This window comes from Schistocerca americana, chromosome X, assembly GCF_021461395.2.
Source record: "Schistocerca americana isolate TAMUIC-IGC-003095 chromosome X, iqSchAmer2.1, whole genome shotgun sequence".
NCBI classification, from domain to species: domain Eukaryota; kingdom Metazoa; phylum Arthropoda; class Insecta; order Orthoptera; family Acrididae; genus Schistocerca; species Schistocerca americana.
Window position 1 is genome coordinate 517,707,953 of NC_060130.1, and position 21,416 is coordinate 517,729,368.

General features: G+C 37.7%; 1 protein-coding gene across 1 annotated transcript in view; it reads right to left on the reverse strand.

The window, feature by feature from the left end:
• Positions 1-9,290: 9,290 nt before the first annotated feature.
• The window catches only part of LOC124555321, a 96,203-nt gene continuing 84,077 nt past the window's right edge, over positions 9,291-21,416 (reverse strand). Inside the window, exon 3 of the mRNA XM_047129200.1 lies at positions 9,291-9,471. Coding sequence (XP_046985156.1) covers positions 9,403-9,471 — 69 coding nt within the window. The 3' untranslated portion in view covers positions 9,291-9,402. The remainder of the gene's footprint in view (positions 9,472-21,416) is intronic.

Genomic DNA, 21,416 nt, shown 5'->3' on the forward strand with positions numbered 1-21,416 from the left:
TTGTCAATGCATAAAAGTAATGCTACTGCGATCCTTGGCTCTGCAAGCTGCCATGTTACTACAAAATTTTATCTTTGGGAGCTAACATCCCAAACATGTTCGAGCTCACATGCGGTTCCTCTTCGTCGAAATGTCTTGGCTCAAACTCATCAAGGGATTTAAACTGCACGTGTCGCATTACATGCCCTAAATTAACTTGTGATCCTTTGGTTACACCGTCCGCCTAATGGCAAGTTTGCAAAATACGAAGTTAATATAACATATACTAACAGTAATAATAATATTGGAAACTAAATTAATGACCCATAAATGATGCAGGCTATTCAGTTGTGATTTGATTAGAATAATGTTTATTCAGAAAGCAAACTAATAGCAAAAGTGGTTGTATTTAGAGTTACTGTTACACTCAAGCGCATATCCATTTGACACAGTTTGATCATTCACAAGCTCATCGCGAAATACAAATTATCTAAGCAAAAAATTAGAGTTCATGCCAGGTGCGTTGGCTGGTCACTGCTCAGTGACTAAGTTCCGCGATACCACACAACGCGAAATTTTCTAAGTTGTTTCACATCCTAGCTGCCTAATGACTGACCATCCGCTTTCGTGTCTGCATCCGAACTGACCCCTTTGGTGTCTCGATCAGCACTGTCTGCTTTCACCTCTGCACAGCACTGTCTCTGCCTGTCCCCGGCCACATTTCTGGCATGCCGAGCATCGTAGCTCAACTGACTAGGGCAATTCCCTTTTCTGAAGCCGTCCATCTGATTGGCTACAGCTTATTCTACATTATTTTACATTTTAACATATTTAAATAATCAAAGCTTGACCACTTTCACATTCTAAATAAAGTAACAATAATATCCATTACATAATAAATGTTAAATTCTTTTACATATAACCAATACAATTTTCTTCTTAGCTATGAATGTCACAATGTGCTTTCTGATAAACAAATAAAGAACAAAGTAACTATTCTGCACTAAACTTGACAACAAATATTCTATTACCTAATGATTCAATAAGGCATCATGCTGTCAGCGTTCAATGTGTTTTTTGTGGAGGCAATGATGATCTGATGCTTAACTTTAAATACTGATAATTTAAATTTACTATATCTTTTAAACAAATAAAGTTACAGAGTTGATATTTACAACATTTGTCATTTTAATAATGCGCTTCTGTATGAAATGTCAATCGTTAAGATTGACCAAAGCGTTCAGATTTTAGCATTCAGATCTTTGTTACAAAACTAGTTAATTTCACTTTACCAGTAAATCCTAAACAATTATAGATATGATCAATATTCAAGTTTTATTGGCATCACCATGAAAATTTATGGAGGATGGCACATTAAAATTACTGTTGCTTGATTCCCTGCTCTACTACAGAATTAAATAGTTTTCATAAATGTTCCCTTTATGGCCGATCTTAGGTCCGCCGTATCTAACACTGCTACGTCTCCTTGGCCACAAAAGCCTTCTACTGGGTTTCCCTATGACATAGGTTCTCGTCTGTCCCACTCGCACACTACAGTGCTAAGGCCTCAATAGACAATAGACGCCTGTGAGTTTCCCCAGCTCGTGGTGAATCTACCTTTGTGGCATAATTCCTGAAGGCTGCCTCTTTCGGCCATACACTTAAATGAGAGCGAAATGCTCATTAACTCACATCTTTTATTACCAAATTAAATTGATTCTCTGATGTATTCCATTTTGCAATGTGCACTTTTCAATCTTACTTTACGACTCATAGCAAAAATTCTCAGTAATTAGTTATGGTTATTACCAGTATGTCCTAAATTACACCCACCTTTGAATACATATTCATTCACTGCTGTCTATACATTCCAACTTGTCGCCTACTATTACAGTCTTGAAAGCAGAATGATGCAACCTCTCCTGTAGATGGGGCCACTACATGAACCATGACTAAAGTATTACATAACCACATAAACATCATACTATGTCTAGCCAACCAGAAAGTAAAACTTCTAGACCACCCTTCTGAATTATTTCAAGGGGATAACATTGCCACGAAAATAACATTTACTGGCATCTCAAATACTCACATTGCATAGTCTGATTGAAAACAGATGCATGATGTAAGGAGGTGCATTATTCAACTCGGTGCACAAAACTGTACCTATTTTGATTACTCATCTTGCAAATGTGTAGTCATGATGTCATCCTCGGGTGGAACTTTTTGAAATGTTTCCAGAAAATTATATTAGCTGGATTACTGATAATACAGTTAGTCGAAATGAGAACCGTTACAGAAGAAAACTAATTCCAACTACAGTAGACTCTCAATTATCTGGCCTAATGTGGCAGAATCCAGCCAAATAGACGGGAGTTCCATGTATTCACTTTTTTGACCCCAGCTATAACTTTCAAAACATCCTTTATTTTATACAAGACCCCAATTTTATTAACATTTTCTGACTTCTTACATAATGCACGGTATTTATAAGTGTTTGTTATGTACATGCTACATCCTTCAAAAATTATTACAGGAAACAAAACAATCGACTGTAAACTACAAATGAATGATTACACACATGTGAAAACACAAGCCTAACTGAAAAGATGAAACTTACATGTCTGAGGTTTTCAAAAAAGTATTTGATAGATAACTGTTTCCTTCCTTTAGTCCTCTTCCATGCTGCAATATCTCTCCACTTATACAAAGACATCACATCAGCTGGTGCTGCTTCATCCGGCTAAGTAATTTACTGCTGTCCTGCCTCAGTCGTCTTGAACCCTTCTGAATGTAGGATGAGATTTCTCCTGTCATCTAAGTTTGCTGCCGCCTCCTCGTGCTACTTCCCACTGCATTTCCACACTACTATTGTCGGTTAGTTTGTCAACATAATTTGTCATCCATTCTGTGATGTCCTCTGCATCAACATCCTCGCAGCCCAGTGCATTTTTGAGCAACAAAACGATATTATCATTTCCATCTCTGACTCCAGTTTCACACATGGATTAAAAGTTAAAACATCAACTTTCATGGTCTAAAACTATTTTCCAAGACCTTACAAGTAATATATTCAGAATTTCTTCGCAAGCTTCAGCTAACCACCTTATGACACCTAGCAAGTCAACCCTCATCAGAATGGTTACACAGTCTTCATTATCATCAATTGCTGATAACAACAAACTGAGGATACGGCGGCAATACTGCTACTACAGAATTTAAGGATGCCTTGGTTCATCATCTGACAAAGAGCAGTCACATTTGGAGGTAAAAATAATGTTTTGATATCACCATCTGGGAGTTCATCACTGGCAAGATGCAAAGGCATGTTATCAAGAGGCAGCAGAGCTTTCTTCAGTAAATTGTTTTCTTTCAGATATTTCTCTACAGCTGGTACAAATTCATTTTGGAACCAGATTTTAAAGATTTCTGAATTCATCCAAGCTTTCTTTTGATGAGTGTAAAGTAGGGGCACTAATTCTTTATTTCTCAGGTTTCTGAAAGCTCTAAGGACTGCACAAAACAACAATTTAACAACACATGCACTTTTGATGTCTGATATGCAACTGAGGAAACGAACACAGTATTACCAATGGAGCTTCATTGTTGTTTGTGATTGCTGGACGAGGGCTTCTAATTATCATTTGTTGAAGAGTGGCAAAAGTAATTTATTCTGTATTAACAGTATAATATGTACATTATAATTGTGACTCAAGTTGTGCTAGAAGCACAAAACATGCAGAAAACATTTTGGTAGGACACACATCATTATAGCTGGTACCCATTTGCTAAAGCTTTGCGTAAGTACAGCATGTACCACAAATTAATCCTAATTTTATCATGAAGAAGTATTATTATGATATCAGTTAAATAGGCTGGATAGTATGAAGGCCAGATAGTTGGAACTCTACAGTAACATGAAATTTTCAGGTCTAAGAGTAATTACTATCAGCAGTGCTGTCAGACAATTTTCTCCTGCCTTACGACAGCCTTTTAGTATTTTTAACACAAGTGTGCAACAAACTTGTCTTGGACACAGATGAAAAAGGAGAGAAAGAAGTCATAATTCCAGGATATGTAACTGTATTTAATGACAACACCAATTAACTTTTAACTTGTCTGCATCCACCCATAACCACAGCTTAATTCAAGATGAATGTGCATACAATATGCCATACTGATGCTACATAAATATCTGAATTCTAACTTTGAAAGTAATGTAATTTTGACAGAAATATTCCAATCACACAGTTTCACATTAACTAAATGTATTAATAAAGAAAGGCTACTTACTACTGTTCAGTAATTCTTATCACGAAACCACAAACAAAGACCAACACAAAATGTCCGATCAAAAAATATGGTGAATGAATTTTTGTAGCAGCAAATGGTAAACCATTTGATGTAATTTGTCCAATAGCCTGATCTGTTGAGGCAGGCAGCATCAAGTTGGAACATGTTCTGATTTATCAGTCAGTGTCCAGAGATGCTAGAATGAGGTTGTGTTTACCTTTGCCTGTCACAGATCACGGTATTCGAACAATGTTATTAATCTCAAAAACAGAAGAAAACAAGGAAAAGTGGCAAAAATTGTTCATTCAAACAGATGAATAATTATTAAGAGCTTACTGAAGAACTTAGTGTCTCATACAGGTCTGTGCAATACATTTTAACCAATTACTTGCAAATGAGATGAGTGAGTGAGCGCAAAATTTGTTCTCAGAATTTTGAGTTATGAACAGAAGGAGAATCGTGCTTCAGTTTGCATGGAGTTGAAGGATCATCTTCACTTAGAGCCAGGCTTCATTCCCAAAATTGTAACTGGAGACAATCGTGCCCATACCCGGGCACAAGGGGCAAGCCAACTGCCACTCAATAGCTCTCAAGCAAATGAAAAAATATGGTGTAGTCAGCTGTTTTTCTTTCAACCTATGATTTAAAAGTCAGTATTATGTGGGTTTTAACTGTGTTGGAACTGGAACTGTTTTATGGCTATTCACAAGTCACCTTCATCTTCCAAAATATTACAAACACTCCATAAATCCAAGTCTAGCACCCCCCCCCCCCCCACCACCACCCCCTACAAACTTATCATATGGGCACTCTTGACTTGAGATGAAACTTGGGCCTATGGGCATGATGCTGAGATGAAAATTCAGAGATCCCAATGGAAAAACAGTGATTCCCCCTTGCCCTAAAAAGGCATGTCGGTCAAAATTGTATCTCAATATCGTGCTCATTCTCCCCCTTCCCCAATCTTGAGGACATAGTGCAATCTGAGTTCATTTCAAGGGGAACAATTGTGAACGCCAAAGTTTACAAGGGGATAATGCAACAATTGCAAAACTATGTATGAAGGAAGAATCCAGAAAAATGGGCCACTGGGATTCCTTCTACATCAGCACAATGAGCTGTACCTTACCTGGCTTTTGATATGCTAGTTTGAGGCTGGAAGAAGTGTTCCTGTCAGCCCAAATCTGCTTTACTCACCAGATTTAGTACAATGTGACTTCTGGCTCTTCCAAGATATTAAAACTGCACTTTTAAGGAAGACACTGGCACCATTCCTGAGGGCCACAACATAGCAGCTGAATGCCCTTCCAAAAGAAGCCTTCCAGAAATGTTTCTAGTCATGGATTCGACATTTGGGTAAGGACAATATTTTGAAGATGATTAAATCAAATTCGATGTAAGTTTATTAGTTTGCTTCTAATAAAATTTCTCATCATATTATTTGTTCACACTTCGTACATCTCTCTCAGATGAAAGAGAGTTCCATTTAGATAACCTACTACCAGCTAAAGAGCTTGCAGGGCACTGACATCTCTCTCTCTCTCTCTCTCTCTCTCTCTCTCTCTCTCTCTCTCTCTCTCTCTCTCACACACACACACACACACACACACACACACACACACACACACAAGGACGGACGGACGGACCAGAGGGGGGAGAGGGAAGGGGAGAGGGAGGGGGAGAGAGACTCAAAAAGCTGACATGTTCTTTCACTATCATATACCTTGTGACTCAGCTTAAGAAAGAGGATAGAAAAGAGAGTTTCTTTGTTAACTATGGGCAGTTTACAAGGGAAGTACACTCATGAACAAATTACTTAAAAGCATCTACCATAGTACGATCTGTTCACAAGGAAAAGGAATTAACACTGATGGAGGTGCGAACTGGGCAAGAGGCAACCTCTGTTCACGGACTCCCAGCACATTGACTACCAAGGTGTGAGGAGGGAACAAACCACACCTAAGTCCCACAGTGCAAACACCACAGTTGCACCCACATGTAAATTTATCCCCCAAGTGGCACTGACAGTGTGATGTATTAGCCATCATACCAGCTGTCCACTGCTATATACTGCATGCCTATGAAAGTAAAAACTGGGACGGGGCATAACAAAAGCTTACAGGATTTGTGAAACTGAAAGTAACAGAAAGCACCATTATTCAACAGAAAACCAATTCTGCATCAATTCACATAGACAATTTGAAATCAAAAAGTGCCAGTAGAAAAACTTACATTGTGGTAATAATCACTGTTGTTATTTTGGCTTCAGTCATGTAGTGGGTAACAGGAAATACATTTTTGTTGATTACTTCTCAACTAGGGCCCACCAGGGTGTATGATTTCAGGGGGAGGGGGAGCCTTAACATACATAACTGCATATGTGGTTCCAAAAAGTCTCCTTGAAGTGAAAAAGTACCAAACATTCCTACAATCAGTAATTGTGATTTTACACACACACACACACACACACACACACACACACACACACACACACCTTGTCTTACTGGCTGAGAGAGAGGGTGGGGCAACTCTCAATTTTTGCTCTCCTGCTTGCAACATTCTGTGATGATATTTTTCTTGTTCCACTCCATAAAGTACCACCAAATGCCCTTCTCCAAGGGATGAAAAGCGTATCTAGCACTGCCCGTGGTAGGCCAGGAACCATTTTGTGATGTGCAAGACATCACAACATGGAACAACAATCACTTCGCAACAGCTATATACACAAGTTTCTTCATTAAATTGTTGAGGATTGCAGCGGGCGGACATGAAACACAAGTGGGCCGAAGTGTACCAACCTCTACAGACATCTGATAATTCAGAACTAGGGAGCCCTTGTTGTACTCTTTGTGGACAGGTTATAGTGTGTAGCATACACTTTTGCACTGATGACTGCATTATGAAGGCCTATTACTGTACACTGAAATAGGAAATTGTGTCCTATTGCACTAACATGGCAAATAAAGTTTATTCAGAAGCTGAAAGTGTAATAAAAAGATTTTCCTCAGTGCAACATTAAAATTCAAATGCCTTATCTTACAAAATATGTTTTTCTTTCAAGTTCAAAGAGAAGTGTTTTTTGACAATGTCCATCAAATTGGTGCAAAAATAAATTTTTAAACAAAAAGGTGGAGTTTTCAGAGCTCTATAAAATGGTAATAGTTTTGTACTACGTTCCTATTTGAAATTCTACAGTTGAATTTGTATTCTACAGTTGAATTTGTTTTCTCCATTTTGTAGGAGTTTCCAGGTAATGTAGTGTTCAATTTCTCCTAATCAGTTTCCTTACAACAACATTACCTTTAAAATATTGGACATAATGTTCCCGGGAAAAATGGGGTGGTATTGTAAATCTCAAGCAGTACATATCAAATGGTGATCTTATTATATTAAAAAACTATCCTTTGGATAACTTTTGATTTTTAGCTTTACAGAAACCTTTAGAATGTGTAAAATATCTCGAGATTTTCATAAATTTTAACTATTATTCTATAAACAGTGTCTGAAAATATGTATAAGCGTATAAATTACAGTTTTAACGAGTATGTTAAGGAAACATCACTGTTTGGTTTTCTATTAAAATTACACTGTATTGGATGAAGCCAAAGCTAGGTCATACACTGGAGGTAGGGGTTTACGCCCTAAGACCCAACTGAATTAGAAATAACTACCACTTCAGAGATAAGTAATACGTACTAGTTCAAAATTTCACACAACTAGGATGTTGTCAGTCCCTATACTGATTGTTCACATGACAGTCAAATGCCAGATCGTCTAAATGCTCAATCTCTGATGATGTGTAGTTGCCAATTTTCCCAAATGGCACTGTTTATACGGGGTATCTCGAGTACAAGGACAGGGAACTATCACCAACAGTCAAATGCCATGGGTAACAATGTATTGATGACAGGAGTCACAATCAGCTATCAAGAATAGTAACAACAGTCATACAAGCCAAGATACTGCATATGGATAGTGGGTAACACCTGCTATGCAGAAGTACCAACCAAGTTATGTCTCCAATCCATTTCCTCATTAATAAATGCTACTGGCTAATACTAACAGCTTAATTTTTACTTCAGTGACAGGATGGCCACAAGAAGCTGAAAATTATTTTTAATGGTTCTTTTGTTGTAAGTATGCTAATGGGAGTCAAACAGGTACCAAAAACAGGAGGCAGTAATCATGGTAACCCACAACTGCTCAGCAATTGAGCACATAGTTTCATGCCCATGATGTGTTAACAAAAGCATTCTGAAAAAATTTGGAAGGGACTGTGAGGTGAATTATCATCATATACACCCTTGTCTGCCTCCAGTGAGATGCTGTAAAGATATGAAGGGTGCAAAATTTGAAGCACGTCCCTGTCCCATATGAGTTTGATGGTGAAAGGCTCATTAGAAGTTCTCTATTTCCTACTGCATGAACTCTACATCAGGGATATTTTCTGCTTGAAATGCAATCTCTTACAAAGAGAAATCTATTGTATCACATGTTTCTCAAAGCACTATTACCTTCAAATGGCATTTACCACACATCAGCATGAGCTACTGTTTTCCTTGTGCTTCGAGTGCCCAGTCACAATGCTCCTCTGTCTGCATTAATCTCTAGCACTGTTACATATAGTTAGTAGATAGAGATCGTCATGTGAGATGGTCCCTTCAGTTCCTCATGGTGAGGATATAGTTCAGAATCAGCCAAGCTCCCATAGCATATTCCAATTACTACATCTTCATGTATCATGTATAAGATATTTTACATTCTACTTTTAACTTACCAAAAATTACAATGGTTGCGTCTAGGTTCAAAAAATTAACTGCTGATAAATTTTAAGCCAAAAACATGTCAGTAGACAAGGAAACTATTGGACAATTTGACAAAATCTCTTACATAATGGCACAACCACTTTATTTCATGAACATTTTCAAAATGTTGTGTCACAGGGAACAAATACTTTCAGCCTCAGGTAAATCAGCAACAGGCAAGGGGAAAGGAGAAATTGCAGTACACACAGTACATTTTAGCTATGAAGAATATTTATTTCTTTATCTGCATTACAATGTGTTTCAACAGACAAACAAAGAGACATAAATACTAAGAATTATTTACAGTTGAGGAAATTGCTTGTAGTTACTGGAATTTGAAGCGTCTGTCCCTATAGGCAACCTGTCCAGTACGAAGTTTGTGTTCTTGTTCATCCTGAAAGACAATTAAAAGGAAAATACAGTACTACATTAATGTAAAATACAATAATTATCAGTGGCAAGAAAATATTTAATTTATCACACTTCAGAAACTTGCATTTTTTAAAGTGTACTCCAGGGTTCTCTTACACAAATACAAACACCTGAAGCATGAGAGATAAATGTAGTGTTCAAAAGACATTTCTTAGAAATAATATAAAGTGCATCAGTGACAGTCAAAATCTTGGCTGCAAAATATACACAAACACAATAAACGTTTTGAAAGGGTGTGGCTGTCTACAGTTAGGAGGAGAAGCAAGGCCAGGGGTAGAGGGTGCTGGCATACTACGTTCACTGGCCGTATCATAAAACCATGTTAACTGAATGGCGTCAAAATGAAAAATCAACACTTCAGTTATTAGCTACACAAAAGGAAAGTGTTTGTTTAAATTAATTATAAATGATTCATATGGAATGTGACTGGCCTTGTTAGTGGAACTCCTACTTATTTGTAGAATCATTTTTACACTAGTATTCATTTTCTGTAGGTCACGTAAATTAAATTATTGTCAGTTACAGTAGGCCACAAGCCAGACATGATCATATCATCATGTGCTGAAACTGCATACCTCCACCACAGTTTACTGAAAGAGAGAAAATTATAGGCAATTCAAAGGGAAGTTGTAATGTCAACATGACTATGTCAGCAGTTTCATGACCAGAACCAAGCAATACAAAATAAAGTTAAATTTACAACCTAAACAGGAGTACATTTAGATATGGTACTGCCTTCTGCATGAATGAGTATCTGATTAATCCTAAACTCTTATCCCTGCCCCCAGCAAAAGGCAAGGTGAAGTCAACACTCACGGGGGAATAAGTGCAGATTACAAATCTCTATGCACTCTATGTACTATGTGCTCGGTATCCTCTACATTTGCCTTTGAGTTTTATTGTCATCAATAAAAACCAACCAGAAACATCATTAAAGGAGCAGAGTATTGGCACATGGACTGTACCAAGTCTCTACAAACCTGGTAGCTCCCAAAATGTAATTCAAGAAGAAGAACAATATGAAGCAAGTAACCACTCACAAAATCACCTGATACGGTAGAAGTTCAGTAAATACCTTTGCCAATACCATTCTGAATTGGGATTCTGGCTGCTTTTTCCACCATGCTCAACAAAAGCAAACCAGATGAGGAAAAACGCAAAAACAGCCTTTTTTCATACCTTTTATGAATGGAATACAGTCCACCATGAATTTTTTCCTTCAAGAAACTACAGTACACCAACAACACTATCTTCAAGTGCTCAAAGAATTTTGTACACTACAGAAAATAGGCATGCTTTGTCATTACCAAAGAACAGGCTGCACCACCATGAAAATGCTGTCAGTGACACAGAACTTATGAGGTTTTAGGTGAAAAAATAATATCATGGCAGTTCTGCACCAACCAGATCTGACCACTGTGATTTTTTCCAGTTACTTGGAAAGAAAAAGTGACCTAAAAGGAAAACATTAGCAGAAAACAGTAGAGATGAAACAAGTATCACTGCAGGCACTATGTGGTATAACTTCAGATGGCCCTAAAAATGTTTCCATCAATTAAATGTAAGGACAAATGTAGTATGTCCAATGAGCATTATTTTAAAGGTAATGCAATTCTGTACATTTTCTTTGGCATACACAATGTACAACTTAACAATTCTCATTATTTTTGTGTCTCAATATAGGAGCTCAATTTAGAACAGGAATACTGTCCTAATGGGTTTCTACTATTAATACTAGAACAGTAAAAATTGATCAAAAGGCATCTTTCAACTTTTATTTTCACAATAAAGAATTCCATTTTTACCATTTTTCCACCAAACTTCGTGAAGTATATATAGAACAATAGGAGGGGTGAACTAACCACTGGATCAACTCATTTTTATAATACTGCTGTTCTGATAATTACAAAGACATTTTGTTGCATTTTGCTTTGGTCAGCAATTCCTGCCTCAAATGAGGATAGTCGCACTGTTAGAAAGGGTGTTACACTGGATGCTGGAATGTAACTTTACAGCCAAATTTCGTGTGTTGCTGTCGTTACTTGCCTCAACAGTTAGACAGTGTTCTTTGGCCTGTAAAACTGTTTTCAATCATGTTGTGTCTGTAGGTCATACTAATATAGATATTTAGCACATTCTAGAAAACTCATATTTAATCAGAAATGATACATCAGATCATGATGGTATTTATCTGCCTGAGTCAACTGACAATGAAAATAGTGAAACAGAGAAAGAGTTGCAGTAGATGTCTCCCCATCACAATTCTTTCCACAACACTCTCAAGAGTCAGCTGGCATAACAGTGAAGATGGCAGCTAGAGATGGGACACAATGGATGGACACTAACATGTCGTCACAAGGAAAAAGAACACAGGAGGGCCTACTGCATATTCCTGCCACCAAGTGCGTGACTCAGTCATGAGTGCCTTCAGGCTTCTTTTAGAATTGACGCTATGTACCATAAAAACACACAGAACTGAAGACTCAGAACAAAATAAGAAAAACACCACTCAGAACATATTGGAGGAACTGGAGACAATATTAGTTGTGCTATAAGTGTCCTGTTGGATGACCCTTAGTCACATTTTTGAGAGCATAATTTTATCACTGATAAAATGATGACACATTTTGAGCGTATCAGATTCCTCCACTTCAATGAGAAGTCATACCGAGCTCAATGCACCCCTGCTGAAAAGAGCGCTCTTATTTCTGAAATAGCGGATAAGCTTGTGCAAAACTACCTCCCCTGTCACCATCCTGCTGAAAATAATACAACTGATGAGCAACTACTTCCAAGTAAAGCAAGGTGCAGATTTACCCAGTTTATGCCAAATGTAACTGACAAATAGAGACTCAAGTATTGCATAGCTGTAGATGGGGCATCCAAGATCATTGCAATGCCTTACCATATCTTGGTAAGAAGGTAGGGCAACCAAACAACCAGCCATTGGAAGAGTAAATTGTTCTTAGGCTCATGGAACCTTTTCTAAACCAAGGAAGGAACATGACAATTTTTTCATATTCATTTAGCTTGACAAGAAACCACAGAAGGAAATGTTATTGGTGGGAACAATGAAGAAGATTCACCAAGTTGAGAAGAAGAACAATTCTGACAGAGATCCCATCATTTTGAAAAAGACTGATAAGCCACAGTGCACCCAGACAGGATACCAAGTAACAATGAAGGTGAATGCCATTATTCCAGCACACTACATCTTGAAGTAGCAGTGAGGCGAGAAGGAAATAAGAAACCAGAAACTGTGACCTTCTATAATGCTACAAAGTATGGTGTAGACATCATTGATCAAATGATTCGTTAATAGCAAACTAAAGTTGCTATCAGAAAATGTCTGATATGTCTTTCACAATAACCTGTACATGGCAACAATGTGCAAACCATGTAGATAAGGGTTGGCCAAGGAGTAAAAGCTTTATGCACATGTAATGTACTGCTTGCGTGGGGTCCGAGACTCAGCCTGTCTCATCGCTAATCAGTAAGTCTCAGCTTTGTTCGGTCCATCTCGGCTGTGCTCAATCCATCTCTTCAGGAACAGCACGACAGTTCATTTAGCAATGTGATGCGCCACTGTTTTTCCCGACATTTGGTGTAGCATCCTCTGCTCGACATAACTTTCTTCAGTTCAGCAGAATCTTAGTGACAGCACTGTTTATCCCTCACTATCTGCTCATGATATAAAGGAAGTTCAAAGGTCTAGCGGTTGCTGCTCAAACATACGCAGTCTACCAATCTATCATCACAAGCCTTCAAAAATGAATAGAAACCACACTTCTTTTTTGAAGAGAAGGCTGGGAATTCTTGGTATCCATTATGCAATCATATAATTTATGGGCATCACAAATTTACTACGGAATGGTATTACACCACAACACAAACAGAGTTTAAAAAATTAGTTGACAATGAAAGAGCAAAAAATTACAACAGCCAATAGATTTACCCAGAATTTATCATTCTGTGCATCAAGAAGCACTTTGTGCTAAATTTGCAGGCATTTTCATGATGAAATTGGGGGTATAAACAGTAAATTTTCTGAAATTGCATGCACTATTACTCTGTCAGTTTCAACAGTTTTTAATACAAATAAACGAAGAGTATGGGTACATTACATTGATGGTAGGCAATGAAAACCTCTTACCTCTACCTCTACGTGGAAACTTGTAATTCCACTAACAAGTGACTTAACAATCAAAGAAAGATTTGGAAGTGTGTGGATTTCTCGTATCTGTCAATAACTAGGCTTCTATTACATGGTTATACATGCAGCAACTTTCTGTACTTTATATTATTTTTTAAGAAACCATTTTTGCTTCATCTGCAAAATGAAGTTACGAGGTTTTCATTGACTACAATTGATATATTCCAGTGGAATATGGTGTGTGTGTGTGTGTGTGTGTGTGTGTCACTATACTATTCGTTCTGTTTCGAATGCACCATATGCTGGAACCGAGTAGTTTCGTATGTACCACTAGAAAATGCTGTCTACAATATAAATTACTTTGACTTAACTTTTTTTTTTAATTTAACCACATATAAACCCTGGGTTTTTGGGGAGCAAAATAACTGATGATTGTTCGAAGTAGAGAGGATATAAAATGTAGACTGGCAATGGCAAGGAAAGCGTTTCTGAAGAAAAGAAATTTGTTAACATCGAATATAGATTTAAGTGTCAGGAAGCCATTTCTGAAAGTATTTGTATGGAGTGTGGCCATGTATGGAAGTGAAACATGGACGATAAATAGTTTAGAGAAGAAGAGAATAGAAGCTTTCGAAATGTGGTGCTACAGAAGAATGTTGAAGATTAGTTGGGTAGATCACATAACTAATGAGGAGGTATTGAGTAGGATTAGGGAGAAGAGAAGTTTGTGGCACAACTTGACTAGAAGAAGGGATCGGTTGGTAGGACATGTTCTGAGGCATCAAGGGATCACCAATTTAGTATTGGAGGGCAGCGTGGAGGGTAAAAATCGTAGAGGGAGATCAAGAGATGAATACACTAAGCAGATTCAAAAGGATGTAGGTTGCAGTAGGTACTGGGAGATGAAGAAGCTTGCACAGGATAGAGTAGTGTGGAGAGCTGCATCAAACCAGTCTCAGGACTGAAGACCACAACAACAACAAACCCTGGGTGGTTAGTGCAAATTTTACCCATGTGCTGCAATACAGTTTTACAAAAATTAAGCAGATTGTGTTTCACTATGTCTTCATGACTTAATATAGTTATGGTATTAGTTTTACCTAATACACAAAGATCAAATATGTTGGTTATATGTCTATGATTTCTGCTATTTTCATTTATTAACGCATAAATGTGTCCCACATCTTTCACCCATCATGTACGCTGCACACCATTGTTCCTGAAGAACACGGTAAGCAAAAAAGTGCACTGTGAACATCACACTCACAGATCCAACTCTTTTCATACACTTTCATACAGAATTTCCCCAAGTACTCATTTTTTAACACCACCTATTGTCTTTTGACCTACAAGGGTAGTAATCATAACGAAACTGAATATATTAATTTTACATATATATAAATTGAACTGTTAAAAATATATTTAAATTTTACAATTAATTGGTTAACATAGCAAGGGGGTGGGGAAAGAGGGAGTGAAAATGGGAACCCAACCCTAGCCAACGAATTGCTAGTCAGCGTGCTTAACCACTGGGCCACAGTAGCGATACGTCAACTACTACTCAAAACTCCATCATATCCTATGTTTACACAATACTTTACACACATTTTCAAAGAAAGGGAAGGAATGATGTCATATTGGGGCATGTGTAGTCAAAAACAAGACAGCTGTGTCCCTTCTCTGAGCTGATTGTAGTACAGCTGACGATCATTTCAGCACTCAATTTCCATTTTATTTGCCTAACAGCACCCATTTTAAGAGAAATGGCATACTTTAAATGTGTTTTTCATCTTGTATTCAAAAATAAATGGCATAATTTAAGTGCAGTATTTACAGTGTGCTGTAATGTATTAGCACATGATCACTGGATAAGCATGTCCTATGGAAATATATGTTCTTGTACACTAATATTTTGATGCACTAACACCTTCAATTTAAGAGCCAAGTAACTAGACATTAGACAAAATAAACATGACAACAATTGTCAAACTGTCAATATTGCTCTACAACATACACATGAATACTGGACAGAAAAGATGAAAAATGGCTGCATAACACAACACTTATTCTGATAAATTGAAAAGCATGGGCATGCGATAGCATAAGTAAAACTATCACTAGTGGAAATATTTATCCAGTTTTATGTGAAAGTAACAGAGTACAGCAAGATAATAAATGATTATAATGATGCATTACAGAACAGTGTGGTCTAATTTTAGCATAACATGACATCTTAAATTAGATTCTTCGTGCTACAAATATGGGTGGCTCCTAGGACTGACAAATATATACTTTATTTATTTGATTACTGAATAATAAAAACTGTACAAAAAGAATGTGCTGAGAACAACTTGTTTTTATTGGTAAGAATGTAACCTGTTGCGTACAGATTCAAAGAGGGGAAAAAACCTATCCTCCAAAGAACAAGCAGGATGCCATAGCAAGATAATATGCAAATGAACAGGACCATTCAAAAATCATACACAATCATCATCAGCATCATCATCATGTGTTCTGCCCTAGGGCAGGTCTCCATACTTTGCTCTCCATACAGTCTTGTCATTTGCTACCCTCTTTGTTTTCTTGTAATTGTTTTCTATCCTTATACTCTCCACCAAATTATCTTCTTCTCCTTCCATTCATCATTCCTTCCACAGCATCCATCAGTAAACAATCTCTTTATAAAGTCCAAGCCAAACGTGCTTCCTCTTCCTGTTAACTTTAAATTTCTCTCTCTTCCCCCAATCTTCTCTTTGCCACCTCATTTCTCACTTTGTCTACCCATTTTATCCCTTCCATCATCCTCCAAATCCACATCTCAAATGCTTCTATTCTTCTTTCTTCTACTTTCCTCAGAGTCCGTACCTCAGCTCTGTACAAAGCCATGCTCAATATCCAGCACTTTGCCAGTCTCTTTCTGAATTCCCTGACCATGCACCCACATACAAGTCTCCTCTTATTAAATGCCTCTTGGCAATTGCTATACATGTTTTCACCTCCTTACTGCATCCCATGTCTTCTGTAATTATGCCCTTTGAGATAATTGAAAGCACTAACTTGTTCTGTATCTTCCTGCCCTATCTTTATAGTAATCGTTTTCCTGCACTTATTGCTAAACATTTTGTCTTTTTCTTACTAATTCTCATTCTGAATTTCTCACAGGTCTCATTTAATTCTTTTAAAATTACAATCCTAGTCCTTTCACTCTCTGCCAATAACACCACATCATCCGCAAGTCATCCTCCCACCACCAACCTGCTCTCCTCTTTTCGTCTCAAACATTTCTGAGTAATATACTACACATACATGTTACACAATACTGGGGAGAGACAGCAAGCTTGCCTCATTCCCCTTCCAAATGTGCTTTCCTCTGTCATCTCACTCCCAATCTGCACTGGTATCATCTGTTATAGGTATTGATATTTAATCAACCTTCTATCCCTCCAGTTGACTCCAGTCTTCCTTAATATGTAAATTAATTTATTCCACTGTACTCTATCAAAGGCTTTCTCCAAGTCAATAAAAACAGTCTAAACTTCTCTTTCAATGTGTCTCTCAACTCTAATTCTCAACAGTCAAACTGCATCTCTTTTACCTTTCCTCTTCTAAATCCATACTGTTCCTCTGCAATACTTTTTGCCAGTCTACTGTGAAGTCTTCTGTTTATCACCCTTAGAACTTTTGCTGCATGAGAAATCAAACTTATGGTTCTAAAAGCCTAACCTTTCTTGCCATTGCTTTTCTTCTCAGTTAGTATCATTAATGCCGAGATAAAGTCATCCGGCCATTTACCTTTTTCATTATCTTATTATCTATGTAAGTTAACTTTCTCACACCACTACTCCCAAAGCTCTTTATACAACTCTATTGGTAATCCACCAATTCCACTTGCTTTATGATTCTTTCTCTCTCTTAAAGCCCTTTCTACTTCTCCTTCCAAGAAACGGCATCATTTGTCCTGTTCTGTAACTCTCGTCTCTTCTTCTAACTCAATATTGTTTGGTTTTTCCATCAGCCTTATATATGCACTCTATGTATTCCTGGCACCTGCCCAACACTTCCTCTGGTTTATGATCCATTACACTGTAACTTATTTCTATTTGGATACTTGTTCTGCTTTTCTTTGCTTCAAAGACTAGGTCAGCAGCTAATCTATACATTACTTCATATCTTCCTCCCTTTTCTAGTTTCTCTATTTCTTTACATTCCTCTTTCATCCATGTCTTCTTGCCTCTTCTGTTTCTGTTCTTAATTCATTATTCCGCTTTCTGTAGATTCTTTTCCCTTCCTCAGTTCCTAATGCCTTACATCTTACCAAACAGTGTCTTAGTGAATTATTCCTTCCTTATTCTTTTGAACTTCCACGCCTCTCTAACTACTACTGCAGATTCCTTCAGGTGTTGTCTCCTCCTCTTCTATTTCTAACTTGCACTCTCTTCTTTGGATCCTCTATACCCTTTTGAGAAATGTGTTTTCCAACTCAGCTCGCTTACCTTCTTCCTTCAGTCTTTCTCAGTTAAATTTCTCTCTTGGCTTTCCTCCTCTCATTCTCTTCAACTTTATTTGCAAGTCCATCACCACCAAGCTGTGGTCCAAATCTGTTGGCTCCTGGGTATACTCTGACATATTTTATGCAGTTTTTGTACCTATATTGAATTATGATATAATCAATTTGGGATCTGACCTGCTTCACCCTAGATATCTACATACATCCTCATCTTCTATGATCTTCAAACATTGTGTGTCACAAGAGATAATTCTCTGTGGAAATTAACCAGCCATTCACCCCTCTCATTGCTGTTTCCCAATCCAAATCATCCAACCACATCCCCTTCTTTTCCGTGTTCTACAACTGCACTCAAATTTTGCATTAGGACGATGTAGGCATTAATTTTTTCTTTATTCATAATTTCTTGAAGCTTTTCATTATATTTCTCTGCTTCTTCAATGTGTGGGCTTGTTGGTACATGTATTTGTATTAAAACAACATCGTTCTTGTCACCTCAATATCATCATCATCATCATCATCATCATCATCATCATCATCATCATCATCATCATGTCCTTCATCTATGTACTCCACTTTCAATACATTTTTCATCTGCCATTTTCCTATCACAATTGCTACACCACAGCTGTCACTGTTCTCTCTGTTCGAGTAAAACAATTTATACTCTCGACAACCCAATTCTCCTTTACATGGGCATCTCACTTCACATGCACCTGATACATCCAGTCTATTCTTCACTATTTTCTGTTTGACATTTTCCAGCTTGTCGGTCTGAAATAGTGTGTTCCAACCCTTAATTTCTCTTTTCTCATCTTACAATGTTTACTTTTCCTTCTTCATCCTCCTCCAACGCTTCTGCATTTGATCTTGATATAATCTCCTCCCAGAGATACGACAATTATACAAATGAATAAGCCATAGAAGATTGTGAAATAAACAAACCTGACATGAAGCCAGAGACTGCAGTAGGAAATGTGTCAGTGTGTCAGATCTGAAGAGATGATGGCCTTGGCCACACCGCACACTGAACAAATAAACAAAGGAACTAAAAATAATGTTGAAGTTGGTTTGTTAGCTGGTTTGGGGGAACGAACCAAACACTGAGGTTATCAGTCCCATCGGATTAGGCAAGGATGGGGAACGAAGTCAGCCATGCCCTTTCGAAGGAACCATCCGGCATTTGCCTGAAGCAATTTAGAGAAATTACGGAAAACCTATATCAGGATGGCTGGATGCATGTTTGAACCATAATCCTCTTGAATGAGATTCCAGTGTGCTAACCACTGCAACACGTCACTCAGCTGTTGGATTAACAGATCAAAAAGAAAAGTCAATAATGGTGAAATTGATACATGATGCAACAAGAAAGCTAATATTCTGAAAAATTTGGAAATACCTAAATGTGGAAACACTATAAAAGATGCATCAGGAACTGTTATGTAAGTGAAGGTTCTGGATGTAAACGAAGCAAAACTGACGGAACTTGTGCAGCCAAGCGTTCTAAACCTACAGGCTATGAACACGCCTCTCCAAGGAAACAATCAATGAAGGGCAACAGGTAGATTCCACATTTCTAGATTTCCAGAAAGCATTTGACATGGTGCCCCACTGCATGCTGATAACGCAGGTACGAGCATATGCAATAAATTCACAGATATGCAAGTGACTCGAGGACTTCTTAAATAATAAAACCCAGTATGTTGTCCTCGACATTCAGTGTTCATCAGAGAAATGTGTAGCGTCAAGTGTGCCCCTGGCAAGTGTGATAGGGCTGCTATTGTTCTCTATATACATAAATGATTTGGCGGACAAGGTGGGCAGCAATCTGCGATTGTTTACTGATGATGCCATGGTGTACAGTAAGGTGTCGAAGTTAAGTGACTGTAGGAAAATACAAGACAACTTACACAAAATTTCCAATTGGTGTGATGAATGGCAGCTAGCTCTTAATTTGGAAAAATATAAGTTAATGCGGATGAGTAGGAAGAACAAACCTATAATGTTCAGATACAGTATTACTAGGGTCCTGCTTGACACAGTCAAGTCACTTAAATACCTGGGCGTAACGCTGCAAAGCGATATGAGGTGGAACGAGCATGTGAAAACTGTGGTAGGGTAGGTAAATTGTTGACTTCGGTTTATTGGGGTAATTTTAGGAAAGAGGAGGAGACTGCGTATAGGACGCTGGTGCGAACTATTTTTGAGTACTGCTTGAGTGTTTGGGATCTGTACCACATCGAATTGAAGGAAGACGTCAATAAATTCAGAGGCGGCAGCTAGATTTGTCACCAGTAGGTTCGAACAACACGTAAGTGTTAAGGAGCTGCTTCAAGAACTCCTATGGGAAACCCTGGAGGGAAGGCGACATCCTTTCCAAGAAACACTATTGAGGAAATTTAGAGAACTGGCATTTGAAGCTGACTGTCTAACGTTCTACAGCTGCCAACACACATCGCACATAAGGACCACAAAGATACATGAAACTGGGGCTCATATGGAGGTGTACAGTCATTTTTCCCTCAATATTTGCAAGTGGAACAGGAGGCAAAATGAGAAGTAGAGGTACATGGCACCTTCTGTCACGCACAGTACGGTGGCTTGCAGAGCATTTATGTAGATGTACAAAGTTGTAAGTGGAGATACAAGTATTAAATTCACAAGGAAATGTACTTTTGTACACAAAATACAAATATGGTCTGATTCCCACAATCAGCAGACATAAAAAAACAGTAGTTAGTGAGTTGTGATACAAAAAATTCTTATCACAGTCCTTGCTTACTAAAACTAAGCCAGCAGATACTAGACAGAGGCAAGTAATACATGCCTTCATGAATAATAAACACCTGCCTGTTTTAAATGACGCTTTCAATGGAGCAGCTGCCTTCGACAAGATAGCTGAGAACCTTTTGAAGTAATAACGTAAGATCTGGGTTTCAATAGCAGTTGGTGGTGTGATTTCGTGGTCATTGTTCTACAATTTGTTATACACATGAAAGTTTTTCCAATAAACAAGACCAAAATTACTGCGACATTATTCATCGTTATCACTTAACAAAATAGTGAATGACCAGCTTCGTAAAACCAAAGATAAATGATGTGTCTAAAGGTTAAGAAGAAGTTTGCTGTTTGTCCAATGAGTTGTTTTATTCAGTGCATAAAATTAGTGTTCAACTGTCATAAAAGTGGTGATGGTCATAGATAAGGTCAATATTCAATCACATTAATATTATGTGGGAAATTACTT